This window comes from Bos taurus, chromosome 5 (genome assembly GCF_002263795.3).
Source record: "Bos taurus isolate L1 Dominette 01449 registration number 42190680 breed Hereford chromosome 5, ARS-UCD2.0, whole genome shotgun sequence".
Taxonomy (NCBI): domain Eukaryota; kingdom Metazoa; phylum Chordata; class Mammalia; order Artiodactyla; family Bovidae; genus Bos; species Bos taurus.
Window position 1 is genome coordinate 116,229,668 of NC_037332.1, and position 23,443 is coordinate 116,253,110.

Genomic DNA, 23,443 nt, shown 5'->3' on the forward strand with positions numbered 1-23,443 from the left:
CTGCATGCCTCCAGCCCTCAGCAGGAATGCCATTCATCCTCCCTGCTCACAGGGCCTCTGGCAGAAGCAGCGAGGCCTGATGGCCAGCCAGGGGCCCGTGGAGCTCCCAGGGACCTCGGGCTGCCTGGCCTCCCCCAGAGAGGGCAAGGAGCGCCCTGGGACGGGGGGGTCATGGAGTCACAACCCCCCAGATATAGCTGGACAGACCCACAGGGACCCTGAGGACAGATCCCACTGGGGTCACAGGGGGAAGGAGACACCGAGGGAGACAGATGGGGCCAGGGCCTCCCACCTTCAGCCCCTCTTCTCCCGAGAGCAGCCCCCTGGCACCAGGCTGACCCTCCTGCCCCTGTGGCCTGACCCAGGCTGTCTGGGGAGGCCTCAGAGTCTGTGTCCAGCCCCCCAGCTGTGGCCCTTGCTTGGTGGGGACAGGCCCAAAGTTCTTGGGGACAGGCAGGATGAGAACCAAGCCCCCGCAGCAAGGTGTGGAGGATGGCGTGGGGGAAGAGCCATCAGCACAGCGCCAGCTCTGCCCGCACACGGGGTCCAAAGGGTGGGAGGCCTTGTCCTCAGGGGACTGCTCGTGAGTCCCTCTCCTACTCCTGCGGCAAGGGCTGCAGAGACTTCACACACTTGCTTCTCTGATTCCAGCTTTATTGGAGCCGAGCGCTCCCCTCCTGGGGAGCCCAGACACAGCCCATCAGAAACCCGCCAGCTCTCCTGAAGGGGTGGGGGGGGTGGCCACCGCAAGGACACACAGCGCCTTGGCCACCAGCGTCCCTGCCTGGGCCACACGACAGCCCCGCCCCCACCCAAGGGAAGGGTGACATCCTATTAGGGGAGGGCGGGGTCTCGGTGGCGGCCACTGAGTAGCCGAGGGACAGTGCACGTGACTTGGTGGCATCAGGGGCCCCAAGGTCCAAGGGCCGGTTTCAAGCAGAAGGAGGAGCCTAGCTCGGGGACAGCGCGGCCATCCCCCTGCCCCCCAGTACCCAGTGTAGGTCACAATAATTTAAAAGACACTATAGACATTTCGACGCTATATAACAATATAAGTTAACCAGGTTTCTTGGCAGAGGATGCTAGGCCTGTGGACTCAGCGGGGTATCCTGGGACCTGGGGTGGGGTGGTGGGAAGGGGGCTTGGGGGCATTCACAGTGGCCTGGGAGCTCCCAGGACAGCAGCTGTTGGTGGCATGTCCTGGCATCGTGCGGGCAGGCAGGGTAGACACCAGGGCCAGGGCCCAAGGTCACTCACCCCAGGCTAGTGTCCAGCCCACTTGTCTGGTTAGTGGCCTGAAGATTGTCTCCATGGGATTCTGAGAGAAAACGCCTTAAGCTCAGAACAGGGACGAGCGCATGGATGGTGGTGCACACCGTCCTTTCTGGCCCTGGACACCTCGTGCCTCGGTCTCCCCAAGGTGGGCAGGAGTACTGGCAGAGGGCATGTCCAGCACTGAGTCTCTCCCCACCCAGCCCACAGCTTAGAGTCAAGCAGGACCCCTTTCCATTCCTGTCTCCCCAGTTTCAGGGTAACTTAACCTCATGGAAAGGTCTGCGTGGGGTGGGGACCACAGATGACTGGAGGGCAGCCATCTGCTGGCGCAGCTGTGGGACCCTGGTGGAGCAGTGCCCTGGATCCGAGCTTTCTCAGCATCAGGGTCAGGATGAAAGGACTGGGCAAGGAGACCACCAGAGAAACCCTCAAAGGCACCTCGAGGCAAGGGGCGTGGACCCCATTGAAGCTGGCAGGGGGAGGAAGGGCACAGCCAGAGTTTTCAAGGCATGGGGACTGCCTGTCACCCTGGGTGTCCCCAGAGCACGTCCTTCAAGGTCAGGAGCCCTGGGATGACCGTCAGGCAGCCTGAGCCCAGGGGAGAGCCTCCACTCGCAGCCTTGCGGGTCCCCTGCTGGTGCTTGAGCTGCTCCGGGCCTCAGGGTCCCCATCTGTCAAATAAGGCAAATACCCCTGAACTGTCCCCCTGTCCCACCAGCCTGCCCCGGGATGGTGCTGTCCTGGGGGTCCAGCTGATTCCAGGGTGGGAGGGGTTTCTGTAAACCAGGGGGTGTCAGGCTGGTGGGGGGCTGGAAGAGCAACACACTCAGGGACGTAGCACTCCTGGAACCTGACGTGGGTGACAATCTGATTTGCTAGATATGATTTTCAAAAGAAGGGAGGAAGGGGCCAGAGATCCCTGTCCGTGGCTCTCCTCACAGGCTTTCGTCCGTGCCCCCCGCCCAGCTCACGTGGAGACCACGTGCACTGGCCACCTCCCCCTGGACAGGGCCATGCACAGGGATACTCCCGCGGGTACCCAGGGGCCAGAGGAGGGAGCAGAGGGGGGCAAGGGGACACACTAACAGAGTACAGAGTTAGGACCGGCTATGCCTTAGTGCTAAAATCCTCTTCGGATACTAAGAAAACATAAATAATTTTTGTCGACATCTGCCCAGACTGCCGCAGAGCCCAGTGACTGCTGAGGCCTGGGACGAAGTCTTTCTGCGTCCTGTACCACCAGGCTGGGAGAGAAGGACGCTCGGAGGCTTGTCGCCTTGCTTTCCGAGCATGTGTGTCCTTGAGGTTCACTGTCCCAGAGAGAAGAAATGCACTGTGCGCCGCTGGGGACACTCACGCCATCGGCCTTGCCCTCTGGACCAGCTGATGGGCACTGTTCTGCCACAAGAGGGGACTGGCGTGGCAGGAGAGAACCGCTGGTGGGCCAGGAAAAGGTGACCGGCCCGTGGGAGCGCTCTTGCGCCTGGAGCGCCCACCTCCTGCACACCCCTCAGGCAGGCCGGGGCAGAGATGCCAAGGGGGCGGGGCGGGGCCGCGGCGGAGTGGGCGGGGCCGCGGGCGGGGCGGGCGGGGCCGCGGGCGGAGTGGGCGGGGCCGCTCACTTGCAGGTGAAGACCTCGGTGCGCTCGCTGCACGTGTTGCACTTGACGAAGCAGCACCAGTGGAACTTGCAGTTGCACTGCCAGACCTTGGTGTACTGGTGGGTGTTGTAGCCCCGGCCGCAGCACATGGTGTCGCAGCCGTCTGCGCCGGGCGACGTGCGGTTACACAGGCGGCCCTGCGTGCCCACGCTGCCCGTGGCCGCGTCCTCCTCGCAGTAGTTGGGGGACTTCTCGATGTACACCAGGTCCGTCTCCATGGGCTTCTGGTAGCTGCGCAGCTGCTTGATGCGCAGGAAGGTGGGCTGGCGCAGGCGGCTGGCGCGCACCACCTCCACCTGCACGGCCACGTTGTACTTCTCCTTCAGCAGGTGGCCCACCTCGCGGAACTTGGGCAGCGTGGTCCAGCACGTCCTGGTGGTGCAGGAGCCGGACACGCCGTGGCACTTGCACTCCAGCTTCATGCGCTCCTCCAGGACCTGCGGGCCACAGGGCAGGCTCAGTATGGGCTGGGGAGGAGTGGCGGAGGGGAGGCAGGTGGTGGGGGGCCTGCCACCTCGCCTCCATCTGACCCAGATCTGGCTACCCACTTCCCACCGTGTGACCACACATCAGTGTTTCCTCCTCTCTGAGCCTCAGTCTCCTCATCCATGAAATGGGGCTACTGACCACAAGGTCCCTAACTGCATGAGAACCTATGAGGGTCCCCATGAGAATATTCAGAACTCGGCAGAGCAAGGCATGTGCTCATCAAATGTGTTCCTCGAGATTCTCACAACCCTTCAGGGAGCTGCAAGTCAACGCACTGATGAGGAAACAGGTTGAGTGGATGGGGCAGGCGTGGGACTCACTGTAGCAGGTGAAGAAGCTGGTGCATGCACCCTCCAGGTGGGGTAGCAGGTCCAGCAAGAGCAGGTGCTCAGTAAATGTGGACCCCCCCTCTGGTCTGTCCTGCTCCCCACCCTTGTGCCTGGTGTAGGCTTTGGCATGCAGTCAGCACTTAATAAGTGGCTGTTCAATGGAAGCCTGGCACGCACATGGAGCTCTGTACACCTTTGCTGAAGGACGGAGTGGGGGCAGGCGGCGGGTGAGTGCATGGATCAGTGAGGCCCAGGCGTGCCGTCTGCTGGGAAGCCGCCCTCCGACCAGTGTTGTTCTTTCTCCCCAGCTCCCCGAGGGCCCGTGATGGGTGCAGCCGTGTGTTTTCCTTGGGCCTCCCTCCTTGGCCCCGGAAGGCTGATTCCCAGAGCCAGCCCTGACCCCGGGCACTCATTTACTCAGATCGAAAAGGCCCTGCCAGCCGGGCCTGATTAAAGATGGGGAATCATTAGCTGCCGCCCCACGGCTGCACAAGGGCCATTTGTCAGCTGTCTTAGTTCCCGCTGGCCTCATTGCGACAGCCTAGCCCTGCGTGGTCTTGGCCACCCTCTGCCTCCTGGTCCAGAACCCCAGCCCTGACCCTCAGTGAATGAATGAATGAATGAACAAATGAAAGAAACAGAGAGAGAAACATCCCATGGTATTGGGGACTGCCCAATCCCTTTCCTGCCTGCCCTGATCGCACAGGGCCCTGGACCAAGGCGAGGAAGCCCGGGACGCCCAGGAAACTGAGACAAAGCAGCAAAGCGCAGGGGCCTGTGGGGGGGGAGGTGCTGGCGTGGGGCTTCCTGGGGGAGGTGGTGCCTGTGCTAGGCGTTGACGGAGGAGCAGAAGCTCCTCAGACAAAGAGGAGTGGCACTCCAGGAGGGGTGCATCGAGAGAAGGTCTGGAGAGCCGCCACCATCACCACGAAGGGAAGATTCGACCCAAAGGAGCACAACGCGCGGCTAGCGGCCTGAAGTTTAGGGGGCAAGAGTCTCCTCTCCTGTGCGGATGATGTCCTGGCGGATGATGTCCTGGCGGATGATGTCCTGGCCGAGGTGGGGAGGGACCCTGTGTTCGGAGGAGGGAGAGGGGGCCCAGGGGAATATTCAGAACTGGAATGGCAGCGCTTGATGACTGCCGTGGGGCGTTTGGGTCAAAGGCACTGGCCAGAAGTCTGGTCTGGGGGTCTGGGTAAAGGTGCGACCTCTTCAGAAAAAATGTATCTAGGCCTCTCGTCTGCCTCCCACCCCTCTCCTCACTCTTGTCCACCCCAGTCCGACCTCTCCTCCCCCTCCTTCCACCCCACCCCATGATCATCTTTGCTTGGACCATTGTAAGCTAAGTTGCTTCAGTCATGTCTGACTCTTTGTGACCCCATGGGCTGTAGCCCGCCGGGTTCCTCTGTCCATGAGATTCTCCAGGAAGAATCCCGGAGTGGGTTCCCATGCCCTCCTCTGCTTGGCAGGACATTGCCAGTAATGCCTAATGCGGCTCCCGACACTCCTCCAGGGGACCTTCCCTCTCCCCGAAAGCCCCTCACTCTACTAATCTGCCCTTCAGAGCTTGGAAGCTTCCTTGGCCTGGTCACGCTGCCTGCCATGGATGCCCCAGGCCAGGAGCTGACCGGATGCATAGCCCTCTCAGAGCCCCAGCCTGGGGGGCAGCTGGCCCTACCCCATGCTGCTGGCCCAGGAGGTGCTTCCTCAGATGGGCGGTGATGGCCAGAGACCTGGCAGAGTGTCCAGGCGAGCCTCTGTGCAGGCCGGGTGGTCCACCGGCGTGCCCACGCTGGCCCGCTGAACAGCTGCCCCCCGCCTCGCTCTGCCGCCCGCCCTGAACCCCTTCCCTCCACAGTCAGCTCCTCTGTGGCCAGTGACAGTCCGCAGATGAAGTTGACTGGACCGCTGTGTGCAGAGCAAAGGGCTGAAGCCTTGCTTGGCTGGGTCCCCGGGGCTCACTCTCCCGGGAAGTGATCACAGGATTCAAGAATGTGCTGTTTCCGGCTTCAGTGCCCTCATGGTAAGAGAGAGAGAGATGGTGGCGCCAGCCCCCACTGCCTCAGGAGACCACCTAGGAGAGTGGAGAGCGACGCACCCTGCCCAGAGGAGCTGCTGGCTGAGCCCCGGGCCTCACTCCTGCCCTAGGGAGCTCCAGAAAAGGGCAGACAGGGGTTCTTCCCAGAATAGGGGCTGGCCTACACTCTGGGGAGGGTGCTCAGTCAGGGGGAGTCCCCGGTTGGTGGACCAAAACCCTGAGGAGCTCAGAGTTGAGCAGGTCTGCACGCTCAGCTTGTCTGCTCCTGGCCCACGAGGGATTCAGTGGGCCATGTGCCAGTCTGGGGTGGGCTGAAGAGTGTCCTCCCAAATGTGTCTACTCAGCCCCTCAGAATATGCCCTTCTTTGGAGATCGGAAGTTTGCAGATGTAAGTAAGGTAAGACTCGTGATGAGATGGTTCTGGTTTTGGGGGGGCCTGAGTCCAGGGACCTGTGTCCTTGTAAGAGACAGACGAGGAGGGAACACAGACACAGAGCAGGGCCGTGTGAAGGCAGAAGCCGAGACTGGGTGATGCGGCCACAAGCCAAGGAGCGCCCGCGCCCCTGGAGCTGGAAGAGGCCGGAAGGACCCTGCCCTGGAGCCTCGGGAGGGAGCTCGGGCCTACGGACACCTTGACTTTCGGCCTCTGGCTCTGTGCAAGAACAAATTCCTCTTGCTCGAAGCCACTTCGCTGTGGGACTTCGGTGTAGCAGCAACAGCCTCCTCTCCTCCTGACTTGCTGAACTCCGTGCAAGGCCCGGGGGCTGGGGGTCGGGCCTGGCTGCTCCACGAGTGGGCCGGGGTGCCCAGCACTGAAGTGACCCGTGAAGGTCTGGACTCAGCTCTCCAGGAAACCTCAGAAGCCATACTCACCCGTCTCAGCTGCCATGATAAGCCCCCAGGGGGCCCTGTGTGGTCACTACCACGGCCTTTTCCAAGAGCTCAGACTACACATGGGCTGCACGGCCCCATGGGGTCGGGGCTGCTGGGGGCGGCAGGGGGGAGGGGCACAAGGTACCTTCTACCTGCGGGGGAGGAGATGGACGTGGGAGAGGGACAGGGCCAGCCAGGGCCTCGTGGACAGCTGGGGACAGTGTCAGCAGGAGAATCCTGGCTGCCAACCACGTTAGAGGCCTTTGCCGTGGCTGCCCTGGCCCCGACAGGCCCTCGCACGGCTCATCTGGCCCCCACCTTGCCTCCACCAGTCTGCTTCTCCTTAGAGCATGGCTTCCGGGTTTCACGGCTCCACCCCAGTCAAACTCCCCCAGCATATTGACTCTTCTCCATCCCAATTCCCCCCAACCCCCGAACAGCCCCAGGCCCATCACCAGCCTCCTGTTGTCAGCCTTCCTGTCTGCCTCAGGCCCAATCCTGCTAGTCTCCACTTCCCCTGTGCCTTTTTACCACCTGGCAATTGCCACCCCTTCTCCCCCGCCAGCCACCAAGTCCCCAAATATAAAATGGAGACAGTGAGACTGTTCTCCCAGGGGTGTGGGAAAGCCCCTGCTCAAGACCTAAGCCACTGCAGAGGCTCAAAGGGGATTGGTTCAGTTTAGACTTCAGATGTGCCTCCTCCTCCAGGGAGCCCTCCTGGTGTCCTCCATGTAAGTGAATCTCTTTCCTCTGCCCTTCCAGACACAGATCACCATTGCCTGCTCCCAGAGAATGGAGCCTGGGGCTTCCCTCGTGGCTCAGATGGTAAAGAATCTGCCTGCAATGCCGGAGACCCATGTTCGATCCCTGGGTCAGGAAGATCCCCTGGAGAAGGAAATGGCAGCCCACTCCAGTATTCTTGCCTGGAGAATTCCATGGACAGAGGAGCCTGGCGGGCTACAGTCCATGGGGTTGCAAAGAGTCAGACCTAACTAAGAGATTAACACACACACAGACACGGAGAATCCACAGCCTTCATGCTGTCTGAGAGCTCCATGGAGGTCCAGAAATGAAGACTCCTTCTTCACTATTTGTTCCTCTGACCATAACGGAACAAGCACGGGCTGCAAGGCGACCTCCACTTCTACAAGTGAAGTCAGAGCCTGGGCCTGGCGTTCAAGGCCCATTCTGGGCTGGCCCCTGCATATGTCTCAAGCCCTGTCTCACCCACCCCTGGTGCTCCCACAGGCCTGAACCCTCTGCAGTGGCCCCCTCTTCCACCGGGCCCCTTCCCTGCCCTCACCTCTCACACCCTGCTTCTGCTCTTCTCAGCTCTGGCATGTCCTTCAAGGTCTCCCTAGGACACTACTGCCTTCAGAAAGCTACTGCTACCCCTCCCTCAGGCCCCTGGGCTCCCTGCATGTGGACCCACTGGGTGCTGGGGGAGCTCCCACAGCCAAGTCATGTCTCACCCCACCTGTGCCCTGTGCCCAGCATGATGCCTGGCACACAGACTGGGCAGGAGCATTGGTTGAGTGAATGAGATCAGCTCAGGGCTTGGGGGCAGAGGGCATTTTCAAGGCTTCTTTGCCTGGAAAGGCTAGTCTGCCCCTGGCCTGCAGAGCCCCTCAGGCCCTGGTGCCCTGGGTGCAGCCCCTGGGGCTGGAGCACCAGACCCAGAGGCGTTCCGCTCAGCTGGCTGCTCTATCTCGGGCCATCTTGCCGCCATGGCGGCCGCTCCTCCCAGCCCAGTATCTGGGGCCTTCATCTCCCCAAGGCGGAGCTGGACTCGCCCTGACTTCTTCCCCACTGTGTCCCGGCTTGAATGTCTTCCATTATCACGCACCTCTCTGCACCCCACCCTACACATGAAGCTGGCTGCTCGAGAACTTCCAACTCAGTTCCTGCCTTTCCTCAGGCTGCTCCTGCTTCCTGGCACCACCCCTTCCTCCAGCCTCTCAAAATGAATCAAAGGCCACCTCCTCCAGGAAGCCTTTCTGGGTGTATTGGCATGACTCCTATAGGAGCGGGGGAGGGACAGACTGTGATCTGCTCCCGCACGACGCTTGCCAGGCCCGGCTCCTACCCTATGTGCAAAAAGGGTCCCCGTCTTACACCACTGCCCACCAGCTGGGGTCTGCGGACACATCACTTCTCTAGTCCCACCCTCAGTTTTCAAATCTCTGCAATGGGAATAGAAAGGCCCACCTTCTGGGATGGACAAATGATGGCTTGTGCTCAGCATTACCCACCCAGCACATTCAGGCCTCAGTTCACCAACTCCCTTCGCTAGAAGAGAAGCCCAAATCTCAGAGAGGTCCAGACCCTCCCTGGATAACTGGGTAACTCAGTTGTCACACCTGAAGCAGGCCTGCCCCGCCCAGTCCTCCCAGCCCCTCCCCCTGCTTGCATCGCCCCTCCCCTTCCAGCTCCTGCCCCGCCCACCGTCGCCCCGCCCCGCTCACAGCGCTCTGCCCAGTTCCGCGTCGCCCCGCCCACCGCAGCCGCGCCCCGCCCCGCGCCCGCCCTACCTTCCTGCCCGCCTCGTTGTTGTGCAGGTTCATGAGGCGCCTGGCGTTTTTCTTGATCTCGCGGGCGTCCACGAAGCGCCGGGAGAAGTCAATGCCATAGCGCACGTCGGCGGAGCAGCCGCCCCACTTCCAGCCCTCGGCCTGGTTGTAGTAGCCCTGCTTCTCGCGGTCGCAGCCGCAGTTGCTGAGGTTGCCCTGGCTGCAGGCGGCGGTGACGGCGTGGGCCACGCCGGCCGCGGTGATGGCGTAGGTGAAGGCGGCCTCACGGCTCCCTGCGGGGAGGGGACGGGTGCGGACGGTGAGCCCCGCAGGTCCCGGCCGCGTGGGCTCGGGGCCAGGCGCTGGGCCCTGATCCTGCTGCCGGCCAGCCGTGTGACCCTGGGCTCAGCCCTGGCCCTCTCTGAGCTTCCGACTCAGCCACGTCGGGCTGATGGAACCCACCTGGCAGGGCTTGTCGTAAGGACAGTACACCCTGGGCACTCGGTGCGTGCCCTGGCCCTGCCGCCACACGGAAGACCCTTCTCTTTCTGTCCCAGGAGCCTGGGCGGGGGCCCAGGGCCCAACGCAGTCGGGGGTCCTGGGAGGGGCTGTTTGGGGTCTGCACCTCTGCCAGCCTCCCAGCGCTGCTCTTCAGGAGCGGACCACCTGTGCTGATTCCTTCAGGGGCGCCCACCCCACCGGCCAGGGGCCAGGCAGAATCCTCCGAGCTTGCGGTGGACCCCGAACCCGTTTGCTGCCATCTCTCTCTCTAACCACCCACTGTCACCCCCTCACCAGGCCCTGGCCGCCTGAATCTTCCTTCTCCATCAGCCCTGCCTGCTTCAGGGGCCACTGAACTCCCAGGCTGGGGCACGGGTTTCCCCCGCCACCCGCACTCCCCAGCCATCCTCCAGGCGGGTGCAAAGTGCAGTTCCGCACACACCTGTGCTACATACACATTCCCTCCCTCTCCTCTGCCTGAGCTGGAAAGGGAAGGCCTGAAGTCTGTGCAGGTTGGATCCCCAGCCCTCTCTCCCTATCTTCCACCCCAAACAACTCAAATTCCGGTGCTGGTCACATGCTCCTGGAGGTTTCCTGGTCTTTTGGGTGGAATTTCCTTCCCTTTCATGCCCAAATTTTTACAACCTTTCAACGCCAGTTCCAATGTCTCCTCCTCCAAGCAGCCTTTCCAGACCACCAGCCAGAAGACAGCCCGGGCTGCCTGACCACCCTCAGTGGCAGATCTGACCCTCTCATTGCTCTTGACACTGTTCACCCGGTGAGCCCGACCACTGGGACTTCCTGGCTCCACGTGGGTCAAAGGCCCCTTAGTTGGGCAGTCCCAACTTGAATTCTTTATTTCCCACGCCCCGTCCCCTGCCTGTGCATCCAGCCATTCCAGCCCCAGTCTCTCGGGCACCCCTCACCTTGCCCACAAGCAGAGAGGCTCCCTGAGGGCCACGACTGAGACTGTGTGGTCCCCAGCACCTGCCACTACAGGTCTGGAGCTCAGTGGTGTTGACTGGACCAAAGCCCAGCTCTGGTGAGCGGCAATGGTGGTGCCCTCAGCCACAGCAGGGCGTGGCCCAGTTGGACTCAGGGGGGGCCTGGAAACCCAGGAGCCCTCCTCGCACAAGCCCACCCAAGAGTGCCAACATGCCCCGTGTGCTTGCCTACTGTTCCTCTTGTTGGGGGCTGGCATGGTCCCCCAGGTTGAGAAAGGGTTGAGAGTCAAGTTAGGTCCATTCCACGAGCATCCACTGAGCACCGACTGCCTGCCCGGCCTTGTCCTGGGTGCTGGCCTTGTGCTCTGGGGCCCACCTCTTCACCCACCAACCGGCTGAGGGGGGCTCATCCAGAGGGGGTCCCCACTCCCCTAGGAGGCTCACCCTTGGTGGGGGTACTCATCCTGAGCGAGTACCTACACTCTGGGGGCTCACTTATCTGGGGTCCCTGCTCCCGGGGTTTCTCCCATTCAGGATGAGGACCAAGGTCTCAGGGGCCCAGGGCGGAGGAGGCTTTGGTCGGCCTCTGCCTCTCGGAGCGGGCCATGGCTTCCTGGAAATTTCCATCCTCTGAGAAGAGCTGAGGGAAGGGTGGTATCCGACATCCCTTCCTCCCTAGGAAGACCAGGGGCTGCAAAGGGCACCGCCTTCCCAGGGCCTTGCTGCTCATCCGCCCCTCTTTCCGGGCAGGCCCGTCCTGCCTACACTTTCCCCTCCTGCCCGGGGACCACTCTGATGGCACTGCTCAGTCAGAAGTCCGCCTCAGCCCAGTGAGGGGCTCTTGGAGAAGCACGGAGGAGCCCTGGTCCCACACCACCCAGGCCACCAGCCAGGAGCACCAGACAGACAGGGACAGGGAGAGCACGGTGTGAAGTGGGCGCCCAGGGAGAGCACGGTGTGAAGTGGGCGCCCAGGGAGAGCACGGTGTGAAGTGGGCGCCTGAGCTCTTGCTGGTGTTGGTGTCGCCCGAGCCCAGCAGAGCCTGCTGACTAGCTCGTGCATGGGCATGCATGGGCAGGGGAGGTGGCAGTGAACTTCGGGGTCCAGGAGAGAAGGTGACCACGGAGCTCTGCAAGGAGGCCACAAGGAACCATGGAACCTCCAAGGATTCCTCAATCTGCCTCTCGGTGGGGGGTTGGGGGTGGGGTGGAGTAGTCAGGGAAGGCTTCCTGCAAGAGGTGACATCTTCAAGTAAGTCTTAACAAGAAGTATGTGTTAACTCATCATGGTTTGTGTGTGTGAATGTGTGTATGTGTGAATGTGTGTGTGGTGTGTGTGACTGTGTATATGGTGTCCAAGTATGTGAGTGTGTGTACGTATAGTTGCGTGGTGGGTGCACGCTCCTGGTGCACATACAGCAGGTGCAGAGGTGTGCAACAGTTTGGTGTTCCTGGGCCAGGAGTAGGAGATCAAGAGTCGAGAAAAAAGAGGTGGCCGAGGTGCCAGGGAGCCAGTGTGTGGGTGGCCAGAGATGTCCCGTGAAGCAGGTGGCACTTTCTGCCGGTGTGAGGGTGAGAGAGAAGCTGCGGGGTTTAGATCTTAGAGCCCATGCTGGCTGCGGGGCGAGGGGACTCCTGGAACTATTTAGCAAGCAGATCAGCGGAGCTGTGCTTCCCTCCTCCTCACCGGCTCTCACAGCACCAGCACTCCCTGACCCTTCATACGTGTCCTCATCGACCTGTCCCGACGATCATGTGACAGGTTTTATCCTTATTCCCATATCATAGGTGAGAACACCGAGGTACACAGAAGCTGTGAAGTGAAGTGAAGTGAAAGTCACTCAGTAGTGTCCGACTCTTTGTGACCCCATGGACTACACAGTCCGTGGAATCCTCCAGGCCAGAATACTGGAATGGGTAGCCCTTGCCTTCTCCAGGGGATCTTCCCAACCCAGGGATGGAACCCAGGTTTCCCTCATTGCAAGTGGATTCTTTACCAGCTGAACTACAAGGGAAGCCCAAGAATACTGGAGTGGGTAGCCTATCCCTTCTCCAGGGGATCTTCCTGACCCGGGAATTGAACCGGGGTCTCCTGCAGTGCAGACAGATTCTTTACCAACTGAGCTATCAGGAATCTGTGAAATGAGGTGTTAATGGCTGAAGCAGGACTTGAACCCGGGCAGTGGAATCCAAGCCCAGCTTTGCAGAGGGAGGGCCTGGGGCATAGGTCATGGAGGTCATCCTACCTGCTCCGTGGCCCTTTGCCCTCAGTCATCTTGGGCAGGAGGAGACTGGGAAGAGGATGCACAGCCCCTTGGAGGGGGTGAGATTCTGCCTCTGCCTCTGCATCTGTGGGCGGTGGGGTGGGGGGTGGGGGAGTGCTAACCAGCAGGTGAACACTGGTTGGGAGCCCTGGGGAGGCAGAGCTAGCCTCGGAATGGGCGTGCCACACGCTGGGCACCGGGCAGGGGGTGAGGAATCTCCTCTGGTTGTGTAATCCACCAGGAGGCCAGGCCCACGGAGTTAAAAGCCCCACAACCAAACCCTGCCTGTGCGAGCAGGATGTGGGCGTGCCCTCGGAGGCCCTGGACCCCCGCACTCCATCCTCTTCTTCCCCAAACGCCCTCCTCCCCAGCAGCATCCAGGAGGGGGACTCCCACATCCCCCACCCTAAAGCGCCAAGCAGGCCAGCAGGTGCCCAGGCCAGGGACGGCTGCGTGTTTGGAGGGCATTTCACAGAACCCCTCCTCCCATCTTTTCTGCTCCCGCCTGGTTTCTGCCCCGTTCTCAGCTCAGACCCAGTTACTCATCAGTTACTCACCCGGTTGCCACTCCCGCTAATTCCTTTTTTATTTGGTTTTAATGAGCCAAGCCCTCTTATCTCACCATGGAGACAAGCGGGAGGTGAGCATGAGGGAGGCATGGTTTGGGGAGCTGAGGAGTCACGTGGGGTTCGGGATGGAGGGGATTGCTCACCCCCCCCCCCCGCCCCGCTGCATTCTGCAGGCGCATCTCATTTAATGCAACGGCTTTGTCGCTCCATTTCACAGAACTGGACGCTGACTCTGGGGGCCGACTCACAGTGTGCCTGGCCTGGAGGGAGGACATGGGCCCCTCCCCCACCAGATCACACCGGGGCGGCTGCCTGTCCTCCAGGGTGAGAAGGGGGAGGGCTTGGATTAGAGAGAAGCCCCTCAAACCCGTGGGCCTTGTCCCAGCAAACATCCGGGATTCCCGGCCCCTGAGATGCCCTCCAGCCCTGCCCACCTGTCCCACCCACCACTCCTTGAAGCCCTGCTTGTCCAAGCCCAACAGCTGGTCGCCTGTGGGCAGGTGCAGATGCGCCCCCATGCACACCACTCTGCTGGGATAAACAGGGCAAGGCCCAATTCCTTGCTGCCTACGTGGAGAACATGGCTCCCTCTTCATGGAGCCCTGCCTGCCTGCCCACGTGCCTGCAGCTCACCCAGGCTCTGAACGCAGATAGGAGGACCCCTGCTTCCCGAAGCCCTGCTTTGGGGTGAAATGCCCGCCCCTGGCTCTTGCCAGGTGCCCGCAGGCTGCAGGGGTGGTGGACGGGATCCATGTCTGACTCCTCTGTGTGCCCCCACCCCGCAGCGTTACTCCCTGAGCCCCCATGTGAGCAGGGAGGGGGCTGGATGCGCGACAGGCATCATCCCCTTCTTCTGTCTCCACGACCACCCACGGAATAACTCCTCTGAATGAGACCCATCTCACAGATGGGAACACTGAGCCTCAGTGCTGGGAAGTGATTTGCTCAGGCAGCAGCAGTGACAGACACGTGAGCACAGCGGCTGCTCCAGATGCAGCTGGTGATGGGGGTGGGGAGCTGGGCGGAGGCAGCGGGGACAGTCTGTGTGGGGCCAGCCGCTGTCCTGGGGGGCACTCTTTGCTCTCGGGAGCCCAGGGGCCCCGCTTGGGATCCGGAGCCCACCCCAGACGGATCTGCACCCGCAGACCACACAGCCAGCAGCAGGTCCGGCTGTCTGTCTGGCACTCAGGAAGTCAAGATGGGCTCTGTGAGCCACGCAGGGCCCCCAGCCCGAGGTTTCAGGGAAGCAGAGGGAGGTTCGGGCAGACGCGGGAGGAGCAGGCAGGAAAGCCCTGAACTTGCAGTCTCATACCTGCTGCGCAGCCCCAGGCAAGCCACAAACGCTCTCGGAGCCTGTGCCCCTTTTGCCCCACGGTCCCAGGAGAGCTCAAAGAGCAAACAACATAAATAGGCATTGCCCTCACGGTCACCAAATGAGGGGGCCAGGGCGGGCCACGGACGACCAGGTACAACTCGGGGCCCCCAGGACGGGCCGGGCGCCTCTCTGTGCTATCCGCAGCCTCCTCCCAGGCAGCCTGCCCAGCTGTCCCCTCCACACATATTCTAGATGAATCCAAAACAGCTGACCCTCGGAGACCACTGTCCCATAGGTAAACCGAGGCGCTGGCCACTCAGGGGCCATCCAGCTCTGCTCTCTCTTTCCTATTGGTTACTCAGACTTAACCCCGCCCCTCCAAGCAAAGACCCACCCCCACCCCCATCCCACCACTGCATGCCAGCCAGACCTGAGGTCCAGGGAAAAAGGGTCTTCCCAGATCATAAGGGCCTCGCTAACCCTTCCATCCCCTCACCCAGACCTCAAGGAGGACGCTGGGGACCAGGCAGTGCTTTGTGAGCAGTTACTGGAGGAGACAGGCTTCCCAGGTAGCTCAGTGGTATAGAATCCGCCTGCAATGCAGGAGACACAGGTTTGATCCCTGAGTCGGGAAGATCCCCTGGAGGAGGAAATGGCCACCCACTCCAGTATGCATGCCTGGAGAATCCCATGGACAGAGGGGCCTGGCACGGTATCTTCAGAAAGCCACCACCAGCACTAATTGAGCTCATGATGACCTGATTAACTGCGGGCCTGGGGAGGCACGGCGAGCAAGGCGCTTGTCCCCTCCGAGAAGGGAAGCTGGGAGGGCCTGAGGGGCCATCCGGTGCTCCTCCACAAGGAGTCTGAGGCCCAGACAGAGACAGCATGCTGCCCAAAGTCACACAGAGGCTCAGGAAGTGGGCGAACCCAGACCTGACATTCCGAAATGACTGAGGTGAGGTCAAAGTCAAAGGTCCCAGGGAGCAGCCTCAGAGTCAGAGCCCTCGAGTTCAAGTCTAGACCCTAAAACTGACCAGTTGGGTGGCCTTGGACCAATCAAGGGGCCTTTGAATATCTCAGTGTTTCCGCTTTGCAAAATAAGGATGAGGGTAATTGCTCTGATATGGCTGAGTCCCCACATCAGAGGACCCATGAGTGGTCCCAGGGGCAGGCCTGGCCCAGCACACAGAGGGTGGCTGACCTGCACTTCATGTCCACACGTGTGTCACACACCACACACGGACTCTCCGTGGTGCACACAGGTTCGGGCATCCTGTGTACCGCTGCCTGTGTTCTCACACGTGTGTCCGGGGTGTATGCCTGGACCCACACGTGCACAAATGCAGTTCCCATGAGCGTGAGCAAACGTGTGCCCGTCTTGTGGCCAACAGCTTGGCTCTGTCAAACCCCACCTCTCTGCCAACCTGCACTTCCCCTGCTTTGAGAAAACACAGTATTTTCTACAATTCAGTAATAAAAAGGCAAACAACCCAATTAAAAACAGGCAAAGGATCTGAATGGACAGTTCTCCAAAGAAGGAATAAAAATGGCCATTAAGCCCACAAAAAGACGCTCGACATCATTAGCCATCAAGGGCGTGCAGATCAAAGCCACGACGCGAGCATGTCACATCCACTTTGCTGTCGTTGTTCAGCGGCCAAGTCGTGTCCGACTCTTTGTGACCCCGTGGACTGCAGCACGCCAGGCTTCCCTGTCCCTCACCATCTCCTGGAGTTTGCCCACGTTCATGTCCATTGAATCAGTGATGCCATCCAACCCTCTCATCCTCTGTCGCACCCACTAGAATGACTAAAATAAAAAGACACTAACAAGTGTTGATGAAGATGTGGAGAAACCAGAACCCTCATGCGCCGCTGGTGGGAATGGGTATGCAAACGGTTTGGCAGTTCCTCAAAATGTTAAATACAGAGTGACTCTGTAACCCAGCAACCCCTCCCCTAGATATGTACCCAAGAGAAACGAACGTGTGTCCACGCAACAGCTTGTGTGTGAATACTCATGGCAGCATGATTCTCAACAGCCAGAAGGTGGAAACAACCCGGATACCCATCAGCGGATGAAGAAAGCACGGTCCCTCAACACAACAAAACACGGCAGACACACAGAGGGACAAAGTATGGACACAGGCTACTGCGTGAATGAACCCTGAGAACGTGGGGCTCACAGCTGCCAGACGATGCCACTGATGTGAGAGGCCCAGAGCAGGCGAGTCCACAGGGACAGAAAGCAGCAAGTGTTGCCAGGGGCAAGGGGGACTGAAGGGCGACCGCTGCGGGGTACAGCATTGCTCTTTGGAGTGATGAAAATGTTCTGGATTGACTATGGTGATGGTTGCACAGCCTAAGACTACACTAAACCCTCTGAGTTGTATACTTTAAATGCATGGGTTGTACTGATATGAGCTATATCTGAATAAAGCTGCTATACAAACACAGCAGGGACTTCCCCGGTGGTCTGGTGGCTGAGACGCCACACTCCCAATGCAGGGGGCCCAGGTTCGATCCCTAGTCAGGGAACTTGATCCCACAGGCCGCAACCAAAAAGTGATCCCTCATGCTGCAAGGAAGATCAAAGACCCTGCGTGCTGCACCAACGCAGTCAAATAAAATAAATATTTTAAAAAATACAGCAAAAAGAACTGCCCCCAACCAAAAACAAACAAAAAGCCCTACAGCAGGTTTTCAGGGGATTGCACACAACTCGTCCTAGTCGATTTAAACCTTCATGGGGTCCCCCTCACAGTGAGGGTACTTAGCTCAGAGGAGGCAGGGGACCGGCCCGAGGTCACACGGAAGGCAGGCTGACCTCAGAGCTGGGATCTGACCCCAGACCCCAGGGTCCATGCTCGGACCACTCTCCACCCACCAGAACGGAGAAACCACACGGTCTGTCTCCCGCCTCTCTGACCAGACCTGGGACCCAGGCACCCTATTCCATCTCACCCCTCCTTCCTTCATGTCCCTGAAGTACCATCCATATGTCTCCCCAGCACCAAGCACAGTCCGCCCTCCTCACCGACCCCACGGACTGGAGCCCCTACCTACCCCCAAGCCCAGGACCGCCAGACAGCAGGGCAAGACTGGTGCATCACAGCCCAGGCGACTAATGGGCTGGGCGGGGGTTCACAGGGCGTGCAGGCAGACAGCCTCAGTCAGAACCACGGAGGGCTCGGCCGACAGGGTGGTTGTAGGGAGGCACTTGGGTGGAGGGTGGCCAGTGCAGGCCCCTCTCAGGAAGGAGGCTGAAGGGACTTCCCTAGAGGTCCAGGGACTAAGATCCTGCACTCCCAATGCAGGGGGCCCAGGTTCGATCCCTGGTCAGGGAACTAGGTCCCACATGCCACAGCTAAAAAGACCCTACATGCCACGACGAAGATAAAGATCCCGTGGGTCACGACTAAGACCCACACAGCCAAAATGATAAATAGACAGGGATACGGAAGGGAAGTCCTGAGCCACAAGAGAAGCGAGTCGTGCAAAGCTGCAAGGAACAGAGTTCAGGCAGAGGGAACAGCGATGCTGAGGCCCCGAGGACAGAATGAGATGGGGGCGTGTGGTTTGATGCAGGAGAGACAGCCACACCATGTCGACTCTGGGAGCCCACAGGGAGGATTTTACATTTTATTCTATGAAGATGAAAAGCCCCTGGAAGGTGCTGCTGTGATGGACATTGGAAAGGACGCTCTGCTGATGGCAGGGGTGTGGTGGAAGCAGGGAGACCCATGGGGAGGCTGTGGAAGGGTCTGGGTAAGAAACGCTGAGGGACTGCCAGGTGGAGGAGGTGAGCAGCCAGGCTTGGGATAGAGTCTGAGGGTGGAGCCAGTGGGACCAGCTGGGGGACTGGGTGAGGAGGTTTGGGGAAAGACGCGTCCAAAAGGAATGCGCAGCTGCTGGGCCGTCACCACGAGAGGCGAGGAGAGGTCCCGGCTGGGGAAAATCAAGGCACTGCCTTGGCCATAAGTAGGGGGCAGCCGAGCACTCCCCTGCCCAGGAGACCCACAGCCCCGTCCAGATGGCCCTGGGGCTCCTGGGTGGCCCTGGCCCGGACCTTCACTCCCCCAAGTCTGTTTGCCCACGTAACACGGGGGTGGGGCCCAGTGCAGTGGGTTCCAAGCCTCCTTAACAGGATCCTTTGCCAGACTTGAACTTGAGATCCAAGTGAGGCTGCCAGGGCTGAAGTAGGGTAGGCACGTGGGCCAGGGTGGGCTCCTGGGCCCTCCAGGCCCAGCCAGTGGGACGCTGCCAGCTGGTGGGCTCCCCCGGCCCTCTGAGACCCCCACCCAATCTGAGTCTCAGACTCCCATGCGCTTGGAAGGCGGGGAGAATACCTCCCCTACCCACGGTGTACGTGGAGGGACGGAGGCCAGGAGACACCCCCAGCCGCACCAGCAGCTCCTGGGGTCCTCCAGCAGGGTAGGCGCAGTGCCCGTGTGGCCCCCGGCGCTGCTATGCCCCAGCCTGGCCCCTGGGCCCCAGCCTTGGCCCAGTCACGGGACCTGGGCAGGTGCCCCCTGCCTGCGGTGTGTCCCAGCACATGTGGGGTGAGGCAGGAGGCGGGGGCAGGCAAGCCCACAGGGACCTTGAGGCTGCCAGGCCCCGGAGCCCCATTTGTGCACCCGAAGACTCTGGAGCCCAGAGACCCCGCCCTACCAGGACCCCTGCCAGCCCGACCTAGGGTTCTGGGAAAGGGGGCCCGGCCTGGACCCCCTGGGTGATGGCAGAGAGGCTCTCTTGCTCCCTGTTGCCTCTTTCTGAATCCCCCCCGCACCACCTCTTGGGGTCCAGGCAGTGGAGTGAGGGTTCTGGAAGTGCTCAGCGCACGTGGCGGCTTTTACCGCCCATCTCAGAGCCGCCTGGACCTGGGCCTGGGTGGGTGAGCGGGTGGGCACGGGCCCGCCTGTGACCCGTGTGTGTTGCCCTCTCTGGGTCCCTCTTGCTGGGAGGCTCTGCCGGTCCCTGCCCACCCCCATTGCGTCTCCATCCCTCTGTCCCTCGCTGCGCCCCCCTCTGGCCCCACCCGGCCCCCACCCCGCTGGTTCCTGGCTGAGTCAGTGTCTCCGCGCTAAGCTCTTCCCCGCCGTCGTCATAAACACAGGGCTGGAAACAGCCCTGCCAGGTCCGAACACGCCGGCACGCCCGTGCCCGAGGCCTTTGTTCTGACCTAGCGGGGCCCTCGCGCCCGCAGCGGCCTTCCCGCTGAGCCAGGCTTGGGCTGATCTTCCAGGGGCTCCCGTCCTGCCTGGGGCTCTGGGAGGGCTGGCCCGGTGTCTCCCAGGAAGGACCCAGCTTCCGGCGGGCGGCCCCTCTCCTGAGGGGGGTCAGCCCCGGGCAGCCTGCCCTAGAGACGCTCCCCCGCACAGGCCTTGCAGCAAAATCAGCGGATGCCTGTGAGAGGGAACTGGGCGTGACCAGAGCCCCCTCCCCACGTTCTGCAGTTGCCCCCTGCCCCCTCCCCCAACCAGGCACCTGGATCCTCACTGAGCACAGGGCTGCACCGTGGGTTCAGATGACTATTTCTTGCCCGTGTGTGACCTCGGGCAGCTCAGGCTTCCAGGGGCTCTGTCTGTGCCGTGTGGACAGTGGAACCAGGAGCGAGCGGCGTTCGCGTGAGGGCCTGGCCGCAGCGGCCTTGGAGTGATGGTGCCCCCGCTGCGGTGGCAGGAGGGGCCCACGGGGAGACAGGCTGAGATCTGGGTCAGGTTTGCCCTGGCAGCTCGAGGGTGGAGGCCTGCCCACGCTGTGACCTGTGTCCAGCATGGTGGACAGGAGCCCGGAGGCCTGGACCCCTTGTCCATGGAGCCTTGGGCAGGACCACAGGGTGGGCACCGAGGGAACTTCCTGCCCCTATTCTGGGGACACTTCGTCCCAAGTCCTGGGGGAATCAGGACCCCGGCCTTGGCGCTGGTGGGCAGACGGGTGCCCAGAGAATGTGAGGCTGTGCCCAGGGTCACCCAGTGGGACCCGGGCAGCTGGGCCAATCTGGTCTGTATTTGCAGAAGTGCCCTCTCTCCACCCACAGCCTGTCCTGTCTGTCCGGGCTCTGCCAGCTGAGGCTGGAAAATTCCCACCCTGGATGAGCGCCAGGCGGGCCTTGAGGGGCCACATGGATGGATCAGCCACCGGCCAGCCCACGCCTCCAGCTGGTCACCGCTGGACGGCCCAGCGCCTGCTCACCTCAGCAGCTGCTGCTCCTGGAGCTAGGGGCCTTCCGATGTAGGGCGCAGAGCCAGGACCCCCGGACTGACCACAGGCCTTATCTGTCCTGAACCAGGAGTGAACCGGTGGGAGCGCTGCCCTCAGGGAAGTCTTCCTGATTCTGACATTGGAGGCCCTGGGTGTCCCTGGTCTCCTGGCAGCCTGGACCCCAAGCCGTGAGCCTTGAAAAGGTCTGTTCTGCTGCCTCGGGCTGGGCCCCTGGGATGGGGGTAGGGGTAGGGAGTGACCAGACAGACAGGACAAAGATGCGCCTCCCTGAGAGGGTGTGCAGGTTCAAGGCCGGGGCCCAGCTGGGCCTCCCAGCCCAGCCCCATCGGCTCACCCGGGGCGCGCAGGGTTCGAGGCTTCAAGAGCAGCACCGGGTGGCCGTCACACCACCACCAGCGTCCTGCCCCAGGCAGGCTGAGCCATCCGGGGCTGCTGAAGGGAGCCACCCTCACACCCACGTGCTGCCCCAGGGGGCAGACGGCGGTGACCCTCTGCCTGCGGCCGAGCTGGAGGACCATGTCCTGGGAGGAGACACTCAGATCTAGGTTCAAACGTCCACTCTGCCCCGACCAGGGTGACACAGGGCAACTCCTGACCCCTCTGAGAACAGTGCCACAGTGTCCCAAACACGAGACACAGGGGTCATTTAAAATTCTCTAGCAGCCACATAAAGACAAGTGAAGAGCAGCAGGTGAATTTAGATTTGGTGACATATTTTATTTAGCCCATATATCCAAATATTGCCATTTCAACATCTTTATGTAAAGATCTCCCAGGTCTCCCGCATTGCAGGAAGATTCTTTACCAGCTGAGCCACCAGGGGAGCCCAGGAATACTTGAGCGGGTAGCCTGTCCCTTCTCCAGCAGATCTTCCTGACGCAGGAGTAGAACCCAGGTCTCCTGCATTGCCAGTGGATTCTTTACCAACTGAGCTACCAGGGAAGCCTAAATATTACCATTTGAACATCTTAATGTAAAGATCATGAAAGAGACATTTTACTTGCTTTTCTCTTTTGACATCTCTGAAATCTGCCGCATATCCTACACTCATGGCACCTCGCAGTTTGCATGGGCCATATTTCAAGTGGCTCCTCTGCCCGTGGGGGCCTGTGTCCCCAAAGGGGACAGGGCAGCCCTCGAGCCCTGGTCCCTCCCGGGGACTCAGGTGGCACCTCCCTGAGCCTGCGCTCTGAGGCCCTGGTCAGGGGTCCAGGCACGAGCACGGGCACAGAGCTGCGGAGCTGCCCTTCTTCCTCCAAGGCCCCGGCCACTGCCCCACGGGGAAGCCCCAGACCATCCCCTCGGACGCGTGGAGGGAGGTCTCGGACTGTTCAGAAACTGAGACCTTTGCTGAGCCCCCACAGCAGGCGGCCAGCAGGCAGAGGGCCTGCTCCCAATGCCGATCTCACCCAGAGAGCAAACGGGCCCCACGTGAGGCGGGATTAGGGGTGGCCCTATGCCTGGTCATGTCCGAGCAGCATGTGATGGGCGGGACTCAGTGTTCCATGGCAGCTCAGGGTGCGGGCAGGGGCCAAGTGCATGCAGCCACAGCCCCCGTGTCCTGTGCCAGTGGGTCTCCAGGGGCACCAGGTACAGCCGGGGGCAGGGCAGTGGTGGCAGGGAACCCTCTCCTGCTCAGACCCATCTGGGCCTTCCTGGCCTTCACAGCACTCACGCCGCAGGCACCCTCCAGCCCTGACCCCTCCTGGGCAGCCTCGGGTCTCCCCATCTTCTGGTTTGCTCTGATGTTCCCGCAGTTCCCGGAAAAACACCACCCACATTCTGGACTCTGGGCTTTGGGCTCCTGGTATTCCCTCCACCCGGGGCCCCCTTCCCTGCTCTCAGCTTTGTGCTGATCTGGGTCACTCTGATAGTCACTGGGTCTCCATGAACGCTCACCCCATCAAGGAAGCCCTCAATAGGACCCCTGGCTCCATCATGGCACCTGTCAGAAACACCCTGCCTCGGTCAGGGGCCCTGGGGGCCCTGAGTCGCTAACACGTGTCCCTGGAATACGAGGTTCACTCCAGAGACTCTCACGTTCCTCCCCATCCTTACCCCACCCCGCACCCCCACAAGCCCATTTCCAGGTAATGGAAGAGACGGGTTGAAGGGGCCAGGGTGGCCCAGCCTCGCTCTCTTGATGAGGAAATTAGCCTGAGTGGGCTCAGGGTCCAAGGCTGGAGGCTGCCAGGCACGAGGGGAGACCGCGTTGGTGGAGGGTGGGCAAGGGTGGGCCTCAGCTCCCCGAAGGAAAGTCCCAGCACACAGAGACTGGCACCCAGAGGGCCCCAGGTCAAAGCTGGTGCAGGGTCATCATAAGAAACGTGAATTTCACCTGAAGTAGTAAGCCCCCCGTCCCGGGAAGCATACAAGCAACAGCACCAGGAGCTGGAGAAGGAGCTAGAACTTGGACAAGGTTGAACAGTACCTTTAAAGGGTTTCCCTG

At 61.1% G+C, this 23,443-nt stretch overlaps 1 protein-coding gene across 2 annotated transcripts in view; it reads right to left on the bottom strand.

Annotated features, from left to right (window-relative positions):
* Nucleotides 1-637: 637 nt before the first annotated feature.
* WNT7B (Wnt family member 7B) overlaps nucleotides 638-23,443 on the bottom strand; it is a 54,471-nt gene continuing 31,665 nt past the window's right edge. For both annotated transcript variants that reach the window (XM_024992829.2, XM_024992828.2), the window contains exons 3-4: nucleotides 9,197-9,468; nucleotides 638-3,373 (exon numbers count right to left, since the gene is read on the bottom strand). In XM_024992829.2, the coding sequence (XP_024848597.1) occupies nucleotides 2,894-3,373; nucleotides 9,197-9,468 (752 nt within the window). In that variant the 3' untranslated portion in view covers nucleotides 638-2,893. The remainder of the gene's footprint in view (nucleotides 3,374-9,196; nucleotides 9,469-23,443) is intronic.